The sequence below is a fragment of the Onychomys torridus genome, chromosome 7, assembly GCF_903995425.1.
Source record: "Onychomys torridus chromosome 7, mOncTor1.1, whole genome shotgun sequence".
Lineage (NCBI taxonomy): Eukaryota > Metazoa > Chordata > Mammalia > Rodentia > Cricetidae > Onychomys > Onychomys torridus.
This window is the reverse complement of record NC_050449.1, coordinates 4,710,997-4,729,947: the sequence shown is the minus strand read 5'-3', so window position 1 is coordinate 4,729,947 and position 18,951 is coordinate 4,710,997. Positions and strand designations below refer to the sequence as shown.

Here is an 18,951-nt window from a genome sequence, read left to right as displayed (position 1 = left end):
AGGAGGTCTGTCTTGTCTCTTTCCCTAATTCTGAGCATTTGCTTGCCATTACTTCTGCTAGAGCACTTTTTTTCTCTGTAATTTTCATGACTCTCTCTTGTCTAGCTTAAATGTCATATCTCCAGAGAGAAATGAAATGTGTCTTTCTAATTAGTGCGTGTTTGTTTTAATCAGGATACCACATAGAACTAATGGGTGTGAGCTATCATTTTTAAATATACAAAGAAGTAAATAACACCAGGCATGGTGGCACATGCCTTTAATCCAGGCCTTTGTCAAAAGACAAAGGCAGGTACATCACTTTGAGTTCTAAGCCAGCCTGGTCACACATCGAGTTCCAGACGAGTCAGGATACATAATGAGAACTTGTCTCCCAAAGCAAAAACAAATGAAATATAAGTAGTAAATAATTTGTATTAAATATTTATCCCCGACTCCAATAAATAACAGCTGTATGATTTAAAAACTCTCAGCTTGGACTTATTATATGGATCATTTGCTGGTGTATAACAACCACCCTAAAACTTGGTAACCTAAAACAGTGTATGGTGATTGTCTGTGTTTCCTGATGCAGCTGGTTGATTCTCCCTTGGAAGTCTCATGTGCTTGTACTCATATTTCATCTATGATTCTCCTGTGGTGATCTAAAGGTCCTGCTGAGCTTGACCTCCATTATGCTTCTTCAGTCACATTCTTTGTGCTAGGGCTCGATTCACTAATATTGCTGGAAGCTAACCAGGCAGTTCTCTGCCTTTAGCTTCTTGTCCCTACAACTAGCCTGGGCTGCGTCTCAGCAGGGTGATCTCAAGGTCATCAGTAATAATATTTGCACCCTGGCATTTCCCAAATTGGGTGTTCTCAAACAGTAAATTAGTGCTGCAAAACCTCCATTGTAGCCTGAGAAGTCACATAGCACCACTGTCATATGTTGTAGCAGTCTATTGGTTATAGGAGAGTGACAGGTCCAGACTCATTAAAGAGGAACTACATAATCATAGTACAGGACAGATAGAATCTGTAAGTAGCTTTGAGTACTACTGACTTCTCAATAATCCACAAATATAAACGAGCTTTCCTTTGGAATTCTTTTATCTGTGTTTTGTAGTTTTGTTTTGTTTTGTTTTTAATTGACTTTATTATGTATTGTGTTCTATCTGCATGTATGCCTGCAGGCCAGAAGAGGGCACCAGATCTCATTGCAGATGGTTGTGAGCCACCATGCGGTTGCTGGGAATTGAATTTAGGACCTCTGGAAGAGCAGCCAATGCTCTTAACCACTGAGCCATCTTTCCAGCCTGTATTTTATAGTTTTCGATATATGTCATTGTTGCTTTTTAGTTGAGTTTATCCCTAATATATATGTGTATGTGTGTGTGTGTGTGTGTGTGTGTGTGTGTATACATATACATATATCTGTGTATATATATGTGTGTGTGTGTGTGTGTACTTGTACGTGTGTGTATGCGCATGCACATGCATGCATGAATGCACGTGTATGCATGAATATACATGCATACTCATGCATGCTACTGTAAATGAAAAGGTTTTCTTAATGTCTTTTCTAGATTGTTCATTATATAATGATGTACATAGAAATGCATTTTATTTTGTGTGTTGGTTTTGTATATCTAATGGATTCATGTATTAGTATAGGTTTATGTAGAATTTTTAGAATTTTCTGTACATAAAAGATCATGTACCTGAAAACAGATCATTTTACTTTTACAATATGGATGCCTTGCATTTTTTTCTTATTTTCCTGAGCCCTCTGGCTGGTAATCCAGCACTGTACTTAATCAAGCTGTGAGACTAGATCCTCTAAGTTATTTAGGGAGCTAAAGCCCTCTTCCCTTCCTGCGGTGCTACCCCCCACATCCTCCCCTTGAAAACCTAAAGCTCTGTTCCCCAGTACTATAGCCCTCTAGATGACCAGTTCTATAGACAGGACAGGCCTTTAACAGTGGTACACAGTAGCCTAGGACAGGAAGAAGTTAAAAGAGTTCATCCAGCTGTCACCACATTCACATGTGACCAAAGAGTGCCTCTGGGTACTTCCCTGCCAATGTCAGGCTGGCACTGTAGTCTCTTTTTTATCAAATATGTCTTGAGTAATACAAACATTTTACAAGAACAAAATTAACTGATTAAGGTAGTACAACTAAAACAGAGAAAATATAAAGTGCCTAGAGACAATTATAAATAAAGAGGAAAGTTAAGAACAGTGAAGATGTGGGGCAGACAAGATGGCTCAGTAGGTAAAGATGTTTGCCTTGTAAGCCTGACACCTGAGTTTTACCCCTAGAACCCCATAGAGATGAAGGAGAAAAACCAGTGCCACAAAGTTGGCCTCTGACCTCCACAAGTCACTATAGCACATGCACCCCACCACACACACATCATCATCGTCATCATAACAATAATAATAATAAATACTTTTTAAAACTTGACATTACAGGCAGATGTTTGTAACTTTGTCTACTGAAGAGTTCTGGGTTCCCTACTTACAAAAGAAGCTGAAAACCAACATTTCTATAAAAATTGTATTTTTAGCCGGGCAATGATGGCCCACGCCTTTAATCCCAGCACTTGGGAGGCAGAGCCAGGTGGATCTCTGTGAGTTCAAGGCCAGCCTGGTCTACAGAGTGAGATCCAGGACTGGCACGAAAACTACATAGAGAAACCCTGTCTCAAAAAAAATTATATTTTTAGCAAAGTTAAAACTTATTTGACAGCCAGTTTTAAACATTTCCTTGACTTCCCCATAATTTGCAAGGCTGCTTCTTTCAAATACCAGAAACAGCATGGCCCTTAGAAAAGGCTTTTCACCACAGCGGGCTGTGGAACTTGGGCCGGCCTGCCAGAAATCAGAAAGGAGCCTCACTGCAGAGCTTTCTCTAGTTAAAAAGATCTGAATGAGGATCTGAAGTTACCATTTTACAAGTATATTTCAATTCCTAGCCAATGGCCTGTTAAAAATCACAAATGTGCTGTCTCTAGAATGAAGATACTATTGTTTCCTAAGTGTGGTGTTCTCCAATCGTTCTGGTTCAGTCAGTTTCTTGTCTAGCTATCCTGTTTCCTTCTACCTTAAATCTAGAGCTTTCGAAGAGAAACGCAAAGAACAAGAAGAAAAAGAATATCAGATTAGAGAGCGCATCCTGCAGCAGAGGAAGCAGAAGTTTGAAGAAATTACTGAAAAATTCCAACGTGCCCACATTCCTCTCTCTCAGAGAAAGAGAGCAGGTACCTTCATTTCTGGAACAATTCTGAAACAAAAATTAAAGTTGTAACCAAATTTAAATTGAGTAAACAATAAAAATCACACATTTTTTAAAAAGTAGAAACCAAAACCACAACAGCCTGGTGTGCTGCTGAGTGACAGGCACCTTGACCAATGAAGAAAAGGAACTTGATTTAAAGTTCCTTTGGAAAATACTGTGTTGGTTGGCTCCATTGGTAAATTCTCTATTCACTCACAAGTTTCTTTCAACTTCACACTAATTCACAATGTTTTGTATTTTTAAAATCGATTTTTTTTTTTAAAGTAATTTAACAGAAAGAAAATTTAGCAACTGGGTTCAGGAAATTAGGGTTATATTCACTTGTGGTTCACTGCTATTTCACTTGTGGTTCACTTCAGATTCTTATTTGAGAGATTGGTAAAACACACTGTCTACAAAGTAATACAATCCAATAATATAATACCTGTGGCCAATTATGAATTGAAGTATAATTGGACCAAGGAGATGGCTTCATGTATAAAGCACTTGGGAAGCTTGAAGGCTGGGGTCTGCATCCCTAGAAGCATGCACAATCAGGCAGATGTGGCCACAGCCTGTACTCCAGCACTTGGGAAGCTTTAGGTCCAATTGAGAAACCCTGCCTGAATAAACGAAGTGGAGAGTAATTGAAACATACCACTGTCTACCTGCAGCCTTCATGCACACCCTCATGCGTCTGCATTCCACACATGTGAGCATGCTTATACACATGCACATATATTAAAAGGGAATTTAAGTATGACTATGATTGATGCTTTTCAATCATATCCACATTTTTAGACCTTAAATAGCGAGAAAGAACTAACAGTATATCAAAGGTTACTAAAGAGAAAGAGCTGGCAGTGCCATCTTGTACCTAGCCATCATGTACTATAGTGGGTGGTACTCTGTCCCCAGCTACCCTGAGCTACAGAGATATGTAATTGTTCTCTAACACTAAAAATCACAACTTATTTTGATAAGAATTTAAACAGTATTATTGGTACAATGATAGATGTGATAGAAGAATATGTAACTACTGTGAAAACACAGGAAATATCATTCTGTGTCAGGACGCTAGGTCATTGTTTCTAGAACAATGTCATGCATGACTCTTGAATCAGTATCTTGCCAGGCAAAGAGAAAAATAAAGACAAAATAGCTCAGACAAAAGGAACAGTTCATACAAGTGAACTGTGTATGTGTCTTTCAGTGTATCAGAAGCATAAGTTAGGGAGTAAGAAGACTGTGAAGTTGAAACTAGAAGTAAGGTGGGGCTAATTCCTGAAGAACTTTATATGTCATACTAGAAAGTTCATCTTGCCCGGTGGTGGTGGCACACGCCTTTAATCCCAGCACTTGCGAAGCAGAGCCAGGCGGATCTCTGTGAGTTCCAAGCCAACCTGGGCTACCAAGTGAGTTCCAGAAAAGGCGCAAAGCTACACAAGGAAACCCTGTCTCGGGGAAAAAAAAAAAAAAAAAAAAAAAAAAGTTCGTCTTTATGCAAAATGCCATTTTTGAACTAGAAAGCAAGCCATTTCTGTGTTAGTAAGGGATCTTAGGATGAATAGGTGCTTCAGAGAATACTGACACCATCAAAAGACACCAAAACATAGGAGGGTTTTCCTTTTCTCTGATAGGGGAAGTCCTGAGGTTGGGGTCAAGACCTGGTTCCATGGTTGTACAGACTTGAGCTGTCTACTAACTACTAGCTAACTACTTTCTGCAGTTTCTAGCTTTACTCATGTGGCTATGGTAGCCGCTAGGTCACCAACCATAAAATTGGTATTCTAGACAGAAAAGAAAGAAGACATAAAGGTTATGGCTCTGAACCCCCTTTAAATCATTTCCTTAGAGGCTTCCATTTATGTCATTTTTTTCTATTTGGCTCCATTTGTAAGGGAAACTGAAATTTTCTGAATGTTGGATATATTTCTATTCCTAACAGTATAAGCTCTGTTACTAAAAAAAGGAAACGGATATTAAAAGAGTCCTCTCATAATAAGATCTGTTTGAATAATTACAGTGACAACTTGGAATGTGGATGGAAGTAGAAACATACGGAAGTTGAAAGGCTAGGAGAAAAGCTCTGGGAAGAGATGTTAAGTTCCTCACTTGAGCAGTAACTGTATATAGACAGAAACGGTAATCTACTGAGATCCCACAATCGACAGGACTACTAAGTGTAGGGAAGAAAAGCTGTAAGGAGAACAGTGCCTTAGAAACTTGGCAGGGAGCATCACACCTAATATTCATTAATAGATGGCAATATTTTACTAGCATGTATTCATTCTATGTCATAAGTTTTATTTTGGTATTTTCATACATGTATATAATATTATTATCATATTCACCCTGTTATCCTTCCTTGTATCTGGAGTTCAAGTTTGAGCTAACTCCTGTGTAATAGTATACTGGCTTTGTTTAATCCCTTTGGAGAAAATTACAGACAGTAAGAATAGTGGGGAAGTACAGTGACATGAATATTTTAAAGTAAAAGTTTTTGGGGTTTTTTTTAATGTTAGGTTTTCACTAAGTGTTAGAGCTAGAAAATCATGTCCTCTACCCCCAGGCTTTGAATTATGTATAGAATTTGATGAGTGGAACAAAATGTTTCCATATACAAAGGCTGCAAGAGGCAGCATTCTTTCTTTTTTTTTTTTTTTCCTTATAAAGGAAAACATTCAATTGGGGCTGACTTACAGTTTCAGAGATTTAGTCCATTATCTTTATTAAGGGGCATGGCAGTGTGCAGGCAGACATGGTACTGGAGGAGTGGAGAATTCTACATCTTGATCAGCAGGCAGCAGAAGCAATTGTGTGTCACACTAGACATAGCTTGAGCATAGGAGACCTCAAAGTCCATCCCTTACAGCGACATACTTCCTTCAACAAGGCTATGCCTCAACCAACAAAGCCAGCCCTTCAAATAGTGTCACTCCCTAAGGGGACCATTTTCTTTCAGCTCACCACAGTCACCATATGAAGAGGCACAAAAGAAGGCCAACAAGGTTTTCTTCCAGTCCCAACCTATCTACCATGGCCTACAAACCCATAATCGTATTACACACACACACACACACACACACACACACACACACACACACACATGCGCAATAGAAATATTTTTTAAAAAATAAATCTCATTGCCCTAATTGGTTCTTTTTTGGTTTTTCGAGACAGGGTTTCTCTGTAGCTTTGGAGGCTGTCTTAGCCTAGCTCTGTAGACCAGGCTAGCCTCAAACTCACAGAGATCTACCTGCCTCTGCCTCCCGAGTGCTGGGATTACAGGCGTGTGCCACCACCATCTGGCTTTTTTTTTTTTTTTTTTAAGATTTATTTATTATGTATACAGTGTTCTGCCTGCATGTATGCCTGTACACCAGAAGAGGGCACCAGATCTTATTGTAGATGGTTGTGAGCCACCATGTGGTTGCTGGGAATTGAACTCAGAACCTATGGAAGAGCAGTCAGTGCTCTTAACCTCTGAGCCATCTCTCCAGCCCCACATTATCTAGAATTGTTATTGATGCTTGCAAGATTTTTTTCTCCACAATAAATAATTTTGTGTAATTAAATGTAAGTTTGTTGGCTAAAGATCTGAACAGATCCCTGATCGTCGTAGATTTCATTTCAGTATGAGTTCTTTAATATCCTCAAATCCCACTGTGACACACAAAGGCTTTAACAAATTCATTACACACTGCAGGGTTTATTCTTGGATAAATTCTTTCAGGGTTATAAAGATTAAGGTGATGGGCAAAGACTTTATAACCCTTATTACATTCATACGTTACTCTCCAATATGAATTCTTTCATGACTTTGCAGATAACTGTGACATGCAAAAGTTTTATTACATTGCTTGTATTCATAGGGTTTCTCTCCAGTATGAGTTTTTTTTTTAATTTAACATAATTTCTTTATCAAATCCTTAGGAATTTTTCATCATGCACCCCAATTCTGCTCAACTTCCACTCTATCCCTGCAGCATCCCCCACCAAAAGAAAATTATTTTTAAAAAATCAAAGCAAAACAAGCAAGCAAACAAAAAACAACAAAACAAACAACAAAAAACTTCTTTGCTTCCCCACCTTACCAACACCTCCCCATTCGTCCTGGTGGCATTGGGAGCCTTAGTGTGTCACACAGTAGACCCTTTTGTCCAATCAGCTTTACTTGCAAATGCTCATTGTAATGAGTCATTGGTTTGTTCAAGGCCTCTGGTTTCTGGTATAACATTATCACTGGATCCTCACTGAAACTCCTCTTGGATATCCTGCAGCTGCCCCAAGTCATGGAAATCCTGAGAGTATTGTTCCACAGGACCAATCCCTTCATGAGCTCCAGTAGGTCCTAAATGGAGTAAAATGTTAGAGTGGGCCTAGCTGTGGGTCTGAGTTGTTGAGCTGGTCAGTTCAGGCAACTGGGGCTTCCTCCCTTAGGCAAGTGGTGGGCAGAGCCAGCTCCCTTATGCCCAAGTCATCAGGGTAAATCCTCCCTCACCCATGGTGAGGGGTGAGGCCATCTCCCCAGAGTGCAGGGGCAGGGGCCAGCTCAACAGCTGTTTCTACCTGTATAACAGTAAAAGGAACATTAGAAGTAAGGGTAAAGAATATGTTGAGCACCAAAGTACATACTGGAAGACTTTGAAAATGACTGTGTACAGAAAACAAGGATGGATGAAAGGTCTAAAGAGCAGTGTGGGGTTAGGGTCCATGTAGCATATGGTCATGAGGACATCACTTGCCTTCTTCATAGACCTTAGCTTCCTTAGTTGTAAAATTCAAATAGCAGCTGTGCGGTGGCTAGATAAGCATACTAACGAAGCATTTAAAATAAGCACTGTGGCAGGAAATGCCCAAAGTTAGTTGATTTATTTTTCATTTTATTCAGAGGAATATGTAAAAATTTTTGTCATAAAATTTTGAGACCATGATATCAAATATAGAAGAGATTATATATAAGAAAAGCCTACACCTTTTTCAAATTTCCTTTTTTCCAAATATTATCATAAAATTGATGATGAAGCCATCAAAATGACAATTTCTTTTTTAGGACTTACAAAGCAAAGTTTAAATTTTTATTCTATTGTAAATATATTATACAAGAACCTGGAAATATATTATTGGCCAACTAAATTATATATCAATAAACCATTGGTGATAAAATGATCCTTTATTGTTTATGGTTTTTTTTTTTCTATTCCCTTACTTTTTCACAATCCAGTTCCCCCATTAGAAGAGGCCCTTAAACAAATTCAAGAATCCAACTTAAAATCAGAAGTAAACATTCCTCTTTCCCACAGACCAGCAACAACTTGGCGGTAAGCAATTTATTATTACTGTATTAATATAATTATACTGTTATCACTTAATGTATAATAACTATATGGCTTTCTGCTTGCTGAATTTGTAGTCTTTTTCATTGGTTACTTCTCTTTTTGGGGGGCATGGGGACTAGGAGAGGTTCAAGACATGGTTTCTCTGTGTAGCTCTGGCTGTCATAGAACTCACCCTGTAGAACAGGCTGGCCTCAAACTCATAGAGATCCACCTGCCTCTCTGCCTTCCAAGTGCTGGGATTAAGATGTGCACTGCCACCACCTGGCTCATTGGTTACTTTTTATCTCTGTTTTAGAATCTGTTCTTTTCACAAATTAATTAAGAATTAAGTCTACTGTAATTTGCTATCTTACAGTTACATTATTAACAATACAAATGCTGCCAATAGTGAATAATTTTCTATGAAAAATATAGAAACTATTTTAATATATTGATGTTTATTGTTGTCTTTACTGAATAGATAAAGTTGTTTAAATTGTATTGATACAAATTTAGTTGTAAAAAGTAATTTTATTGTTTGAGTGGTTTTTTTCCTCAGTCAGAATTTTTTGTTGTTACTGACTCAATAAAAACTACAATGTCTATCTTTTCCACTTTTTCCAACTATTTTTTGATGTAACTATATGCAGAGAACTAGATAAAGCATTGGAAAGCATTATGGAGTAGGCTGTTAAAAATACAGTCCCCAGGGGCTGGAGAGGTGGCTCAATGGTTAAGAGCACTGATGCTCTTCCATACATTTCATGTCTACATATGTATAATCCTCGTGTATAACTGTAGAGAGAGGTAAAATGATGCTTTGGAGGGGCTGGAGAGATGGCTCAGCAGTTAAAAGCACTGACTGTTCTTCCAGAGGACTCGGGTTCAATTCCCAGCGCCCACATGGCAGCTCGCAACTGTCTCGAACTCCAAGATCTGGTGCTCTCACACAGACACACATGCAGGCAAAATACCAATGCAAATGAAAGAAAAGTAACTAAATTACTTTTAAAAAATGATGCTTTGGAAAGCACCAGGACTGGGTTGTAGCTCAGTGGAAGAGTGCTTGCCTCACATGTGTGAGGCCTGAGATTGTTCCCCAGCACCACAAAACAATTGCATAGAATTACATCAAATGAGTACTAATCAGAACATTCACCTATAGGAAGTTATTAATAATGCAGGTTTTACCTATACAGAATATTATTCTGTTCTTAGAATTCCTCTGGTCAATGATTCTTTCGATTAGACCTAAAAACAAAATACTTCATCCTTTCAGTATTCCTGGAGTCTGGGAAAGAGCTGGACTCCTGGTTTAAAGCACTTCATTCAAGCAGCTCTGAAGGGCATATGAGGTTACCAGGACATAGTGATGAGCACATGCACAGTCCTCAGGGGATAAAGTGGGCAGGATGGAGTCAGGGGAAAGGGAGTTGAGTCAGCTGGTGTAGTTCAGTGGTAGCGTGCTTACTGAGCATGCACCAGACCCTGGGTTTGACTCTCATTCTACAGAGAGAAGGTGAGAGAGGAAAAAGAGGCAGAGACAGGCAAGAGAGAAAGAGAGACCCCATAATTAGAGACAGGATTGGAGATGCATGCCCAGAATCTCAGAGCTCATGATGTGGAATCAAGAAGATCAAGAGTTGAGGGCCCGCTTCAGCTACATGAGACCCATTCAAAACAACTACAACAATAATAATAGCATGGGTGAATCAGAGACTATAAATACTAAGCTTAACTAGATATGAGATTAGAAAGAGAGATACACCTATATGTTAAGAAATATAAACTTTGGGGCAATCGAGATGGCCACCAAGCTTGACTACCTAAATTTGATCCCCAGGACCCACATAGTCAAAAGAGAGAACCAACTAATGCACGCTGTCCTCTGATTTCTTCATGCATGCTGTGGCATAGATGTACACACCCATAGAAATACATTGAATAAATATAATTTTAAAAGAAGAAATGAAATATAAACTTACCCCTGAGATTTGTAAGAGATTTTTTTTTTTTTTTTTTTTTTTGAGACAGAGTTTCTTAGTGTAGTTTTGGTACCTGTCCTGGATCTCACTCTGTAGACCAGACTGGCCTCAAACTCACAGAGATCTGCCTGGCTGTGCCTCCCCAGTACTGGGATTAAAGGCGTGCACCACCACTGCCCGGCTTGTAGCAAAGTCATTTTTTAAACATACCATTACAGTCATTATAGACAATTGTGGATAATGGGAAGAGACAGTGAATAATGGAGAAAGGAAGAAAGGGAGGAACGACAAATATTTCATGAAAAGAAGAGATTATAAGTTTGGTATGATGATATAAAGAAAATTATAATACAAAAGGTAAATGTGAGAATTTGGTAAGTAAAAGTTTGGAGATTTCTCAAAAAAAAAAAAAAAAAAAAACTACCATATAACCCAGCTATTTCACTTCTGAGAATATACCCGGAGAACTCAACACCCTACCACAGAGATGTGTGGACCCTTGTTAGTTGTTGTTTTGTTCACAATAACACAGAATTGGGATCAGCTCTGCTGTCCATCAACAGATGAATGGATAATGAAAATTTGGTGTATGTATATACATATAGGAACACTAAGCTCTAAAGGAAAATGAAATTAAAAATGTGCAGGAAAGTGGATGGATATGTACAATATTAAGTGAGGTCACACCATCTCAGAAAGAGATAAACCACATGTTCTCTCTTGTATGTGGAATCTAGCCAATAATATATGTACATATGTCAACAAATGTACATGTGGTTACAGTATACAAGAAATGAACACTAGTAAAGCTAAATATAATTGAGATGATGAGAAAGGAGTGAATTCAGGGAATAGCCATGAATCATGAAAAAGGATATGAAACTAATTGTTTTTCTTTTTTGTGTTTTTTTTTTGGGGGGTGGGGTGGGGAGGTTGTTTTGTTTTGTTTTGTTTTGTTCTTTGAGACAAGGTTTTTCTGTGTAGCTTTGGACCCTGTCCTGGAACTCACTCTGTAGACCAGGCTGGCCTCAAACTCACAGGGATCTGCCTGCCTCTGCCTCCTAAGTACTGGGATTAAAGGCATGTGCCACCACCACCCAGCCTAATTGTTTTTCTAGTGCTAATTCTGTCATGGATTATTGTGGTTTGGTGGTGGATACATGCATAAAATATATTTAATACTAGACATGTAAAATTTAACATGAAGCTTCATAACTTACATTTTAAATGTCAATTCTTTTTTTTTTCCTTTGAGCTGAGGATCGAACCCAGGGCCTTGGGCTTGCTAGGCAAGCACTCTACCACTGAGCTAAATCCCCAACCCAACTTAAATGTCAATTCTAATGGGATGTAAGTTTGTTAAGTTGTATAGACTTTGGGTCTGGTTAATTTTGATGTGTAATGCTTTTATTTATTTGCAAGTTTTTTACAATATCATTTTAAAAGAGAATTTGGTGATAATTAAATTTTTATGTGAGCTTTTAATCAGAAGATGGGAGTACAGTTATAAATGTTAAAAAAAAAAATTTAACGGGGTTAGGGATTTAGCTCAGTGGTAGAGCGCTTGTCTAGCAAGCACAAGGCCCTGGATTCGATCCTCAGCCCTAGCAAAAAGGAGAAAAAAAATTTAACAAAGTTGAGATAAGAGGACTAGAAAGAAATATGAAGGTTGTGATTTTATTGTTACTCAGGTTTTTTTCTTAGTATTTTTGTTTCCCAAACCAGATTGCAATTTTGTTCAATATAATAGCTAGGTCTTACACATACATGTATTTCCTATAGTGCTATACATGTTGGAAGAATTCCAGAAATAAGGGGAAAATACCATAGATAAGTAAACATTCGAAGGATAGAAGTTGGCCGGAAGCTATAAAAATGAGAATATTCATCAGAGGCAAGCACTTCCTGCAATTTAATTAGTTTAATTTGGCTTACATGGACACTGAGGAGAGAGTTGTCGGTAGGAAAGTTACAAAGGAAGCCAAAAATTAAACCAGGAAGAGTGTGTTAAGTAATATGTTCTAGAAAAAGTTGATGAAAAAACTGAAGCAAGCTTCCAATAATATGTTTTGGAAGTTTTGCCAAATGAATAGGGGCAGACCAAATGTGGAAAAATCTGATAAACTGGTACTTCGGTCAACAAACTGATAACTTCTTCACAACTGCCAAGGAAGAAAATAGAAGAGGAAGAGTTAGGGATGGTTTCAGAGACAGGATTTGGTCAGCAAATGGATGGTGAGACAGTGAACCCATTTATCAAAACTTAAGGATGAGGTTAAGAAGGCAGGTCTCATGTTGAGCATTTTGCCACAATAGAAAAAAATATGACTGTGAAGGAATAATCAACAGGTCTAGGGAGAGAGTAGTTGAAAGGAAGATAGGGTAAGTTATAAGTTTGGAGTTCAGGGTATTCAGGAACCAGTTTCTCGAGATAAGAAGTCTAGGCCATGAATACAGATGTGATAGCCATCACAGATCAAAACAAAACAATGACTGGTGTCTGTCAGCAGTGGTCTTGAGTTAAGCCAACAGTCAGAATGCAATGTGGCGGGGGTTGGGGATTTAGCTCTGTGGTAGAGTGCTTGCCTAGCAAGCCCAAGGCCCTGGGTTCGATCCTCAGCTCAAGACAGAATCCTTGGATATGAGCATTTTTCATGTCAGGCCACAGAGCAGTTGAAAGCTAGTCTTGGATGAGTTCATACCTCCTACGAATGACGGCACCATTGTAAATGTGATCACAGAGATGAGCCACTTCCTAAGGAAGCAACTTAGAAAGGCACCCCAATGCTGAATTAGTCCAGTGAGAATGACGAGAGGGTAGTAACTTTGAAAGGCACTCAGATACAGAGAAGACCCCGTCAGTTTACACAAGACTCCATGCGGAGTTCTGGTGGAGTAAGAAAAGGTGGCCAAACTCAAAACTTCCAAAAAGCTGGCCTCAAATGTGAGCCCTAAAAGGAGCAACCAGAGAGGAAAAAGATAGTAGGAAATCTAAAGCCATTGAAGACAGTGGTCAAATTTCTACTTTTACAGTTAATGAGTTAAGTAGTTAATCATAAGCAAAGCAACACATTGAAGTGAAACAAGCTAGAAATATGTGTTAAAAACCTGAAGTTGGAGACATGAAGGCTGTATGATATTAGAATATTCTAGGAAAGCTTGTCTGGACAAGGATGGTACATAATGACCAAGGCAGGCAGGGCTCAGAGGGAGCTTTGGCTTTAAAACTTCTAAGCTGCTTAGCATTTTTGGACAGAGACCCTTCATTTTCCAGTTTCTTTTTCTGTGTATCAACTATTATTTTATGCTGATCAGATATTTTCCATTTTAAAAACACCTCTTTTGTACAATAAATGAAAGCATGGTGATTTTTCAGCAATGTGCAGTTGTTTAAAATCTTTGAAGGGTTAAACTGTCAGAATAACTTCAGTTCTTCTGAAGCAAAAAAATTGTTATCATTTTAGCAAATCTGTACTAAAATAACAAATATTATGTATTGTCATTATGAGAAATAACCTGTATTCTGTTAAAATGCCTAGTTTTCATAATATACTTTTGACTGTGACTTTGTGATATCTATGTGTATGTATGTATATACATGCCATATAAATATAAAATTTTAGACTATTAATGATCATTTATTGGTTTTATCAAAATAAATTTCTTGCAAGTGTTTATTCAAGGATTAATAAGCTATTGTCATGTTACAAATACATTTCAGTGAAATATAAACCTAAAGTAGGTTAAGAAATAAAATGATACCACAAAGCAGTTCCAGAGAAGCAGAGTATAGCAGCAGTACTTGTGCTAGGGACCGAGCAGGCCTCTGTACAGGCTCTACCATTAGCCACAGCCTCAGCCCAAGAGGTGGCTCTAACATAGAAAATGCTAATGATAATAAAAATATTTTAAGATGCTAATGTTATAATCTAAAATGAAAATTTGTTTGGAAAAGTGGAGGCTACTTCTTAAGCCTCATTAAAAATTGGCCAATAGGTTTTTAGGAGTATAGAAACCACTTCAGAAAGTTAATGGGATATAAAAATCTTAATAAGGTATTAACTTTTAAAATATCAGATATAATCAACCTTCCATCACAATCAAGTTCTTATCACAAAGCTGATCTGACATTTCTGGTGGAAATAGAGCAGAAGAGGACAGTCTCTCCTGGTTAAACTCTCTCTGACAGAACAGTTTTGTGAGATATCTATCTCCAATATCCATGTCCTTGTGATGAGATAGTCCATTGTGAACCACCCACTACCCCGAGATGTCTACATTCGCTATTCATACTAGTGGTTGAAACTAGATTTTCCTGCCTATATCTGTGCATCAGACTTTTGAAAAGAGAAGAAAGATGAATTTGAATCATCTGTGTACATGTTTCAGTCAGTCAGTGTGAGGGGAATCTGGCTGACCAATGGAAGATGAAGCATGGACCCCAAAGAACAAAATCAAAATCAGTCAAAATCCTACAGGCAGCCCAGTAATAGAGTTTTCAAATCTTAATGAGGTTCTTTCTACTTGCCTGTCCAAATACTTTCCCACCTATGCAGATCCATTCCTGCCTGTCCAGCTATCTCCAATCCTGATCCCTACTTACCTGGTCAGCTGTCTGCTTCACGGGCCCCATTGCTATCCCATCATCCCCAGATTCTTCCTAGCTACCCTGTTGTTTCTCCCAACCCCCAGACCTGTGTTCTTCCATCTGTCCCCTCTACTCTTCCAAAGACCTTTTTACCAGCCCCATTACTGTCTTATCCTATCAGATATCTCCCTCATCCTCCAGCCCCAGTTACGTCTAGCTCTTCTAGCAGTTTCCCTAGTCTACCAGCCCCTATTCCATCTGGGCCACCTGTCCTTCCACCTCAACCATCCCAGAGTTCTCCAATCATTCCTGATCCTGACTCACAGCACAGATTATTTTACAAAACTTTCAGACCCAAACATATACTTGCAGCACAGCATTCTACCCCAGCAACTCTAATGCCTGCCCTTATCCGTCGTTCCCTTCCAGCTCAACTGGTTGTTTCCCCAACCCCCTTGGAAGCTCTCCCTGTTTTGAAACCTTCTAGTTTATCCAGACATCCAACTCTACCAGCCCCACCCCTCTCTTGTATCACTCCTGTGCCTGAGCATTCTGCTAGGTTTGATGCTTGTCAGTCAGTTCAGAAATCTGTTCCCCAGGCCACAACACTGTCAGATCAGCCACAGGCCTTTGTAGACCATCTGCCTGCCTTGATTCTCCCCCACCCGCCTCCGTGCCTTTCTCCGTGCTCTCCTTTGCCTTCATCACCTTCTGCTTCCACATCCTCTTCACCTTTGGTAGCAGTTCCTTGCTCTTCATCCACACTTTCTTCTCCTTCACCATCTCCTTCAGCCTCCCCTGCCCTCCCTATCCCATCTGCCCCTCTTTTGCCCTCTCCTTTGCATTCATCTTCTCCATGTCTGCCTCCAACTTACCTAGCCTTCCCTTCTCCAGTGTCTCCTCCTTCCTCTTCTTTTGTGATTTCCTCTTCCTTTCCTCCCATGCTTCACTCTATCTCTGTTTCTACCTCCCCATCTCCTTTTATTCCTATCCATCCCTTCAATCCTCCTCACTGGGGGAAGAATGTAGAGAAGAGGAGAGAAGAAAGTGGAGTAGAGAAGAAAGGAATAGAGAAGAAAAAGTTGAGAGACGACAACTTTAAAGGTAAATCAATTGAGTTTATTAGACATTTTGTAGACTTAGTTCTATTTTGTTTGGGAAGGGTAACTAAAGGGGAAGGACTATGTAAGAGTAGAAAAGTATAAAAACAAAAATAGAATCATATCCTCACTGTTCAGGAATGTACTAAATGCCTTCTCACTAGCCATGCTCTCCTGTGATGACAAAGGAATAATTAGGAATGTAGCAATCACTGACCTTGATGATTCTGTCTGTCTAAATAAAGACATATATGGGTATTGGAGATAGTTATATGTCACATGTGGCAATCTGCCACCTTCTAAAATCCTTCTTTATCCTGATTTAATTGAAAATAATTTAACTGAGTTGGTAGTAAATGCCCTTCAGTCAGCTGTATCCTTCATCACCCACTTATCCTTGAAGGAATAGATTTTTCACTGTATATATATATATATATATATATATATATATATATATATATATATATGGAAATGTAACAAGTTATCAGCTTCCAGACAGCACAAAAATCTAATAGAAGAGATGTCCTAAGTTTCCAGACAGTACAACATTGTAAAGAATTTAAAAAATGATATTGTTCTGATTGGAAACACTAAAAGTAGACTGCATTGAAGACACCCTTTTTGTAGCATAAAAAATATGCTTAAATGGAGCTGGAGAGATGGCTTAGGGTTTAAAAGCACTGGCTGCTCTTCCAAAGGATCCAGGTCCAATTCCCATCACCCACATGGCAGTTCACAGCTTTCTGTTACTCCAGTTCCAGGGGATCTGACACACTCATACAGAGATATATGCAGAAAAAGCCCCAGTGTACATTAAATAAACAAATAAATCTTTTTTAAAAAAATACGCTTACATTTATGATTATATTCCTGAACCAAACTGAAAGCAAAGGTTTTTTATTCTTGGCTGAGTAAGAACCACACTCCCATAGCTAGTTCTGCAGGGAGGATCTTCATACCTGCCCTGACAAAGCAGCATTCTTAATTTCTGTGTGCTTGAATCTCAGCCAACGCTCTTAGGGATATAGGAATAGCCACTGGCCAAGACATCGACTAAGAACAAAGGTTAATAAATATTATTATCTGTATAAGAATGTATCTAGAGAAATGAAAACTGACAACGAATTCACAGCATTTCTGCTCCTGCCCAAGTGATAAAAGAATGAAATATAGTCATCAAAGTCGTGAACGAATAAGCGTCCCTTATTCATTCTTTATTGGCACTCTGGTCTCACAGTCATTTTTATTCTATTACTCATTGCCTTAAAGCTCTATTCTAATATATCTGTAGATTTCTCCAATATCCTTATGTGTAATTATCTGGACACGTGCACATAATATACAATTGTATCATTTATATGCTTATAAAAATAAGTTGATTTCAATTAAATTAACTTATTAATGTACTAAATCTTTTCATATCTGGTTCACAGAGCTATAGATTCTGCCTTGCCTTCAGCAGTGTCAAAAAATGATCATGAACATCAAAAATATCTTGTAAGCAGAATTAACTGCGATAAAGAAATGAAGGAGAACAACATAGCAAACGTAGCTACTAACAAAAACGTGCTCCAGCTTAAACTGGAGGAGACTCAGAAACTCCTAGAGAATCAACATTTAAACAGTTTGCAAGTATGAACTATAACTCTACTACTGGTGTTTTAATTTGTAGCAAAATTCTGTCCTACTTCCCAGTGTTCTCCACATAGCTAAAAGGGGGTCATAAAAATACTGTGTATGAGTCAGTGTAACTTCATCACAGATACTAATTTTTCTTTCTGATCTTCTTTTTGCATTTATTTTTTTAAAAATCAGGCTGTATGAATGTTATTTTCTGACAAATATAAAAGCTATTTGAAAGTATAATATAATATAACTTTTATATTAGGGATTATATTTTAAAAAGCAACCTAAATTTAGGATGCATATAGATGCTACTGAGCCATCTCTCCAAGCCCTAAAGTCACTGGACTTGAACCTGTATCCACAGAAATCGTAAAATCAGTGTGAGACTGCTACATGGGTCTCATGTGGGAAATAATCCAGCAGGGCCCAGACAGATTTTTGTCAGTATTTTGTTTGGACTCAGGATCTAATTTAGCCCAGGCTAGCCTCAAACTTACTATGTAGCCAAGACTATCCTTGAACTTCTGATCCTCCCTGGCATATTTATTTTTATGAAACTTTTTGACTCTTACATACAACCAGAGTTGAAAACTTTTCTCTAGACCTTTATAAAAGCGATATAATTCCTATCAATTGACAGTTCACATTAGGGTCACAGAACTTTATTTTCTTTTTTAAAATTCTCTTTATGTTTTGAGAACTTCATGCATGCATATGATGTATTTTGATCTAATCTTTCTATTTCCTACCCTAAAATTCCTGACCACCACCACTTTTTCTTCCCAACTTGATGTGCTTTGTTTTTTAAACCCACCGAGTTCACTTGGTACTGCCTGTAGGGTATGTGTGTAGAATTACCTATTGGACTACGGGTGCCTCCCCAGGATCATGCACAGTCTCCACATGGTGCTAATGGTAACTGATGGCTGCTGCATCACAGATCTGTCAACCATCTCTTTTCAGTCCAATGAAGGTTTCAGGAAGAAAATACAATTTATAAATAAGTATTTTTTAGAATTAATTTAGTATTATGAGACCTTGAAGAAATGCCATACCCTAAATGGAATACCA

At 38.3% G+C, this 18,951-nt stretch overlaps 1 protein-coding gene across 4 annotated transcripts in view; it reads left to right on the top strand.

Annotated features, from left to right (window-relative positions):
- The window catches only part of Cep126 (centrosomal protein 126), a 58,725-nt gene that overhangs the window by 11,768 nt on the left and 28,006 nt on the right, over positions 1 to 18,951 (top strand). For 3 of the 4 annotated variants that reach the window (XM_036192928.1, XM_036192926.1, XM_036192927.1), the window contains exons 3-5: positions 3,098 to 3,243; positions 8,488 to 8,584; positions 17,688 to 17,886. In XM_036192928.1, coding sequence (XP_036048821.1) covers positions 3,098 to 3,243; positions 8,488 to 8,584; positions 17,688 to 17,886 — 442 coding nt within the window. The remainder of the gene's footprint in view (positions 1 to 3,097; positions 3,244 to 8,487; positions 8,585 to 17,687; positions 17,887 to 18,951) is intronic. The other variant, XM_036192929.1, reaches the window with a different exon arrangement.